Source organism: Cottoperca gobio, chromosome 13 (genome assembly GCF_900634415.1).
Source record: "Cottoperca gobio chromosome 13, fCotGob3.1, whole genome shotgun sequence".
Classification (NCBI taxonomy): Eukaryota; Metazoa; Chordata; class Actinopteri; order Perciformes; family Bovichtidae; genus Cottoperca; species Cottoperca gobio.
The window spans coordinates 968813-976623 of NC_041367.1; the positions used below are offsets into that span (position 1 = coordinate 968813).

The following is a 7811-nucleotide window of genomic DNA, read 5'->3' on the forward strand; positions in this document are numbered from 1 at the left end:
ATTATCTATCTATCTATCTATCATCTATCTATCTATCTATTATCTATCTATCTATTATCTATCTATCTATCTATCTATCGAGCCGTTCAGTCACACATTCCTCCTCCTCCTTGTTATTATCTCAGCTCAGATAACACTGTGTATAGTTCTATGAGTACTCCGTACTATCCCTGATAATACAATCCCTTCTGTAGTTTTATATAATAGTCCCCTTTTCTAGCTTTTTGAGACTTTCGTAATTATCCCTGATAATTATATTATCATATCATTATATAATAATATTGGAGTAGAACTGTGTCTGCGCGTTTCTGAGTGACTTTGAGTAGGCTTTTTGGTGTTCTTGATAGGCTAATCTATGAACACTGAGACCAGATTTTGCGAGACACCTCTCGAGTACACGCCCAGCTGCCTTCATGTTCCGTAGCTCTGAAGTGAACCAGGGGGCTGAGCGTGAGAAGGTGTGTTTTATTGTAGAAATCCACTGTTTCACTGACTGTTGTGAAGTTTGCAGAGGGGATTTGCTGGAGGTCCAACGTCATGAAGTCTGTGTTGATGTATTTTAGATTTCTGAAGCGAATTTGGAGTTTGGGCTTGGTCTGGTGAGACAATTTCAACTCTATTGAGATGACCTTGTGATCAGACACTCCCAGATTGTACACCAACAGATTTGTAATGGGGACTGAGTCAGTGATGACCAGGTCGAGCGTGTGCCCCTTGGTGTGTGTGGGGACATCAACATGTTGTTTTAGGTTGAGAATGTCCAGTAGTTGTAAGAACTCAGCTGCAGGGTGGCAGGAGGGGGTGTCGACGTGAATGTTCAAATCCCCAAGTATGACAGTATTTGTAGATGTGGTACAGAGTGAAGTGAGAAGTTCATTTATCTCTGAGATGAAGGCCGGGTTTGGCTTGGGTGGGCGGTAGATCAGGAGAATAGTCATGGGGAAGGGGGGGGTTGTATTTAAATGCAAGGCATTCAAAGGAGGACAGGTCAGGCAGAGACATGGGGGTCAATTTGAGGTCACTGCGGTGTCTTATGGCGAAGCCGCAACCCCGACCAGTACGGCGAGCTTTCTCCAGGTAATTATAGCCACTAGGACAGGCTTCATTGAGGGCAAAATACGCCTCAGGCTAATGCCAAGTCTCAGTAAGACACATGAAGTCAATCCCCTTGTTTAGGATGTGATTATGTATGAGATAGGATTTATTGAGGTATGGAGGTTGGAGACAGCATCTATAGAATTAACTTCGTAACTTCCTCCATCCGACGGGAGTGGACGCTGGCGTTGTTTGTTCGCCGCTTCTCCGCCTGGATAAATGCAAGATTATCTACTCTTTCATAAAATTTTAGCAGCTTTTTGACTGACTGGTAAAGCTCTATTTTCACTGTTTGAGTTCTACCCACCACTGTCTGGATAACTATTCGCCGTGTGAAGGTTTCTGCGTGTTCCTACCTGCGTGTACATCTGAAACACCTGGACAGCCAGCTAGCTCCCTGCTTGCTATGCAGTCATCAAGCTGCAGGTCAGGTCCAGGCTGAGTGGAGAAGTTGAACTGATCATTTTTTTGCGGGAAATGCTAGTGTAGCAGCTAACGTTATTAGCCACTCGCTTGCTGACTGGAGGGTGGCTGGCTAGGTCTCTCGGACAGCAAGGCTTGATTGCACCGAGACTGTCTGGGGATATGCCTTGCAGTGGCAGGGTGCAAGGAGGTATCTGGAATGGTGGTCCGCTATCAGCAGGGGGGTGACTGTCCGGCTGGCTATCAAGTGACTTCTTGCTAAACCAGCTGATATCACCGTGTCCAGCCGACGTCCGTCGGTGTGAAGAGGAACAGAGAGAACTCAAACTTTGGCTCAGAGGGAGAAGCGGCATCAGACAGTGCCAGCGTCCTCTCTCAATCGATCCAGGTGCTTCAGTCTTTAGCATCTTTCAGTGGGGCAGCTGATGTGCTGATAGTTTCTCAACACGACTTTCTTCATGTTGGTGCTGTTAAAATCCTCCGCCAAATTAAAAGCATTGTCCGGTCTCTGTCCTGTCGATAATCCCATACAGCTCCTCCAGCGCTTTGTTGTTGTTAGCGTGCGGCGGAACGTACAAGGCTGTAAACACAACCAACAAAAATTCCCCCTGCAGGTAAAAAGGCCGGCCAATCACAAGGTGCTCTAAATTGGGTGAACAGTCCGAATAAATTATCTCCACATCTGAGCATCACTTCATCATGAAGCTGACACCTCCTCCCTTACTCTTCCCAGAGTTTATTGTCCGGTCCTGGCGATGAACTTAAAATCTGTGTGGAGCAATGGCGAAGTTCAGGATTGAAACCAAGTCTCCGTTATAAACGTAACGTTACAGTTCTTAATATCCCGTTGAAATGCCATCCTGCTTTGGAGTTCATACAGTTTATTATCCAGGGATTGGATTTTTGCCAGAAGAATACTCATTTCATACATTTTCTCAGTCGGACTAGAACCCCGGCTGTTTAGGCAACAACTATAACTTCTTAAGGTTTCAGCAACAAAACTACAACTTTTTTACGTTCAGGAAACAAAAATACAACTTCTTTAAGTTCAGGCAGCAAAACTACACCTTCTCAAAGTTTAGGTAACAAACCTACAACTTCTTAAGGTTTCCTGCAACAAAACTAAACATTTCCATGTTCAGGCAGCAAAAATACAACTTATTTAAGTTCAGGGAACAAAACTATAACTTCTTTAAGTTTAGGCAACAAAACAACACATTCTTTAGGTTTAGAAAACAAAACTACATGAAGTAAATTCGGCAGCAAATTAATTTCAAAGATTCAAACCTTTAAACCAAGCTTTATTTATTTGTAGTTATACATTTAGAATTTTTTTACACACATAACATACGGGTGCTATCATCAAAGCATCATTAGTACTTTACACTTTACCAAAGACAAGACTTTTACATATGATACGGATTTTTGTCAAATTCAATCCGTATATTAAAGGGTTGAAGAGCGGTTGGCAAGTGAGATAGTATAAAGATAAAACAATACGCAACATATTGGGGACACTGCTCATATTAAACCTGCTCTGTGATACTTCAAAGAAACAACCAAAAGAGAAGTTGAGCAGAGAAGCGAGGTGAGGTGTGCAGGTACTGACAGCTTTCTGTCTCGTCTGCTTACAACCAGAGAAACACACTTTAAGGATCCTCATGTAATAGTAAAAAATAAGTATTGCAAGACTAAAATATACAGTGAACACATAAGTGAGTCCATAAACATTATTGGCTGTAGTCTCAAAACAGGCCAGTTTAACAACAGAGAAGTTATCACAGTACACTTTGTTAATGATGTTCCCACACAGCTGTAAAGAGATGCTCAGAGACATCATGACAACAACATTAAGAAGAGGGAATAACCATGTCAGAACAATAAGCACAGTAACCTTGTTAGACGTCATACGTGAGTTATATTGCAGAGGACAACAGATAGCAAGATATCTGTCATAAGACATGACGGCTAAGTTATAAAGCTGTACATTCACATATGAATACAAACAGAAAATCTGCAGGAAACAAGAAGAAGTAGAAACAGTGTGAACGTCAGAGAGGATCTGAACCAGAAGGAATGGAAACAACCCTGTACTACCAAACAGTTCATTTACAAACAGGCTGCACAGAAAAAGGTACATAGGTTCATGTAAGCTTCTGTTCACACAGATAACCACAAGCAGCAACACATTGGAGCAAATAATTAACACATATAAAGTCAGAGCAATCAGGAAATACAAGTATTTAAAAACCCCGGTGTCAAAGTAGGGACTTAGTGTGAAATATGAAACATATGTAGAGTTTGTCATCATCCTTGTTTTGGATCACAACACATGTTCAATCAGCTGAGGATGAACCAGTTGTAATAATTACTTCACTTCTTACATTAGATAGCACAAACCCTAACAACTATCTACTGCTCTGCTGTCTCAGACTGTGAGTCCGTCCTAACTGAGCTGAAACTCTGCTTCTGCTTCTTTTAGACTTCTCAAGTCAGGAGACGCCCACAGCAGCAGCCTGACTCAAAGGACCTCCTCGTTACTGATTTCTAACTTTAGAAACTGTTTCAGGCTGCTTACTGTTAGCCGTCCGTCCGTCACATTTTCGAGAGAGCGATTTCTCAGGAACGCCTGACGGAAATTTCAAACGTCCACTGGTTAGAATTTGCTGGTCAAAGGTCACTGTAACCCCATCTTTGACCAGTACATTCTATCAGTTCATCCTTCAGTCCTCGGGGATGTTTGTTTCAAATTTTAAGAAATAGCCTCAAGGCATTCCTGAGATATCGCGTTCACGAGAATGGGACGGATGAACGGACGCACAGACAACCATAAAAACATAATGCCTCCGGTCTCGGCTGTTTCCAGGCGCCAAGTCATTTAAATACATGAGCTTCATGAGTTCACAGTGACCTTGACCTTTCACCTTTGACAACCAAAATGTCATCCTTGTGTTCAGGTTAGTCTGTTTTATTTAAATGAATTCCTTCCAGGTGTTCCTGAGATATTTGGCACAAATACAAACGTTTATGTGGCCTCATGGATGAACTGATTAATCCTTGTTGTTCAAAGGTCAAAGGTCACTGTGACCTCACGTCCGTACCATCTTTGTGAACGGGATGTCTCAAGTTTTTCAGATTGGGGACAGTTGTCCACTTGGATTTAAGGACAAACTGATGAGAATTTGGGGGTCAAGGGTCAGGGGGGGCGGCAGAAGCTCAGTCCGTAGGGACTTGGCTTGGGAAACGGAGGGTTGGCGGGTCAAGTCGGAGTGTGTTATTTGTACCTGGAGAGGTTCAGATTCTCCCTCCTGGGCACAGTCGAGGTGTCCTTGAGCAAGGCACCGGACCCCCACACTGCTCCCGGACGCTGCACAAATGTTCACTTGGACTTAAGGACAAACTGATGAGAATTTCGGGGTCGAGGGTCATTAACCCTATATCTTTTGATTTGGGACAAACGTCCCTTTGGACTCTAGGATGAACTGATTCGAATTTTATGGTCAAAGGTCACTGTGAATTTATGACCTAACTAAAATTGTTCATGCCTCTGCGCCGCCAACAGCCAGGGCTGGAGCTTTTACGTTTTCGGGTTGTCCATCCACGTTATTGTTTTCGGGCCTTGAGCCAAGGCGAGTGGATGTCTGTCCGTCATCAACATCTCAGGAATGCCTCAAGGTAGACTGGATGGGCAAACTTCCAACACCTTTCCGGTATCTTTACAAGAGTTATCAGCTGGTCGAACAGGACATAATCCACAATGATCCTAATTCATTTGCAATGCTTAGCCTCCATGTGATATGGAAGAATTGTCTTATATAAGACAGCCCACCAAGTCTAAAGCTTTCGGGCAAATCCTCTCAGGGCGAATCTCATAAAAAGCCTGGTGCCTTGCCAATGAAGTTTTCTTTACTTCCCTAGTGACTAGGCTCCCACAAGTCAACCAGCCTCCAACGCAGTGTTTCTTAAGCTGGGATCGATCGAACGACAGGGGTTCGTTGAGTTACTCTCAGGGGTTCTGCAGGGGTCAAGACACACACAGTATAGCCCGGTTCACACTAGCAATGTCGGACCGTTTTTGTCGGCCGTCAAACAATTGTCTGCCGATAATTTGGCAACACACAATTCTTCTTTGCAGTGTTAGATTACAAAGATTTAGTTGCTTAGTAAAAATGTGTTAGACAAAATAAATTCAGCCCACTCTATTATTCGTGACGTCACGCTCCACTTGGCCATCATTGGCTGCAGCTGATCACGCCACATTGCTTGGCTTTGATATCTGTGCTGCAGGGAACTTGGGCTCAGTAGTCGACTTGTGGTTGTTGTGATTGTGCGTCATTTGTGATTTTCTTTTAATCTTTCAATCCCTTCATACTAACTATGTCGAGCAAAAAACTAAAGTGGTTGGACGAATACGTACAATATGGATTTACATGTATAATCAAATCAAATTTATTTATATAGCCCAATATCACAAATTATACATTTGTCTCAGTGCGCTTTACAGACTGTACAGGATACGACACCTTCTGTCCTTAGATCCTCGCATCGCACAAGGAAAAACCTCCTAAAAGAAACCCCATAATTAAAGGCGGATAAAAAGTTGCTAGACATCCAAGTTTTTATGTCCTTAAGGCTTGATATTAGGTCTCGGCCTGTTTGTTAGATGTTTTGTGTTGTGTTTGTACTTCCTGTTTTATTTTGTTAATTACCTGTTCTCTGTTGTTTCTACTTCCTACCCCCCAGGTGTTCCCAATCTGTTCGTTAGTGTCCTCACCTGTGTCTCGTTCCCTCTCACTTCTTGGTGTGTATATAGAGTCTGTTTTGTTTGTCTCTTGTTGCCAGTTCGACTTCGTACTTCGATGTCAAGAGTTCCAGCATTAGTCCCGTCTCCTGTTTCCTGTTTCCCTGGCTTGCTCGACCTTGTTTCCGTGACTCGATTCTGCCCTTGCCTGATCCTTGTCTGCTGTACACACTACAGGTGAACAGAGTCATACATGTTGTACACACTACAGGTGAACAGAGTCATACATGTTGTACACACTACAGGTGAACAGAGTCATACATGTTGTACACACTACAGGTGAACAGAGTCATACATGTTGTACACACTACAGGTGAACAGAGTCATACATGTAACTAACAGATATCAGCATGAAGCTTCCCCACTTCATGACTCACATCAACACAGTTTATATCACAAGTGTTCTGACAGGTCGTGTTTGTGGCTGATCCTGATGACGTCAGTACTTACCTGAGTAATCTGATTACTTCTTCCAGATATATGAAGTGTGGCCCGCAGCCACCAGGTGTCGCCCTCTGTGTGAAATACTTTGCTCAGTGTTTTTGTTTCCAGCAGCTTCTCAACACTGGAACTTGTTCTGCTTTTATTTCTAGTAATTACACGTTTTAGGTGTGAAGGTAAACAGCGAGTCACGTCAGGTCACGTCAGGTCACGTCAGGTCACGTCAGGTCACGTCAGGTCACGTCAGGTCACGTCAGGTCACGTGAGGAGGATGTACAGCCTGCATCATATTGTGCCAAGTTCTCTCAGAAAACAAGGAGCAGGGACTCGTTGGGACGTAAATCATACTTGAAGAAAGGTAGAACTTTCTCAGAATTTGTGCAACTAATAATTACTTGATTGATGGATTATTCGTTTTGTCTATAAAAAGGCAAAACAACAGTAAAGAATGTGTTTAAAAGTCTTGTTCTGTCGTCCAGAACCCAAAGATAAACAGGGAAAAGCAGCAAATCTTCACATTGTAGATGAGATCTGCATGAACTTTAAGTTTTCACTGATGATCTGAATATTTGGAGATCATTTCCATGTTCACATTGCAGCACTACGTTTAGGACAAAGTGCTGACTAACTCTGCAAACACCACAAACACACTTATTGAAAGTTATTTCCAGAACGAAAACATATCTTCTTATAATCAGCCAATGAGGTAATAATCATTGTGTTGCACTAATAAACATTTTAGGTGCATCCTGAAGCTAACATTTGACATATTTCCAAAGTGTTATTGATATTATTGTCTTTTTATTTTTTAATAATGGCTGCATAATCAAATGTATTGTCATTATTTCAAAATAAAAGCACATAACTGTCAGCTGTTCAGTCCGAATGTTTTCCATTTAGTTAGTATTGAGAAACAACACGCATGTAACACTTTGCTGCGCTGTGATTGGCTGCCGCTGGTCTCTAGCTCAGCCCTGGACCAATGGGCGGGCGGGGTTGTTTGTGCACGGCTCCTGCGCGCCTATAAAGCGGCAGCTATGAGGGATGAGGA

General features: G+C 42.8%; 1 protein-coding gene across 1 annotated transcript; it reads right to left on the reverse strand.

The window, feature by feature from the left end:
- Nucleotides 1-2899: 2899 nt before the first annotated feature.
- On the reverse strand, nt 2900-3829 carry LOC115018146 (olfactory receptor 2A14-like). Its single transcript, XM_029446987.1, has one exon. It carries the CDS (start codon nt 3827-3829, stop codon nt 2900-2902), a length of 930 nt encoding a protein of 309 aa, XP_029302847.1.
- Between the last annotated feature and the right edge of the window lie 3982 nt (nt 3830-7811).

What these genes read in the sequence shown, in the direction of transcription:
- LOC115018146 (XM_029446987.1), bottom strand. Translation starts at nt 3,829, where the DNA reads ATGATGACAAACTCTACATATGTTTCATATTTCACACTAAGTCCCTAC.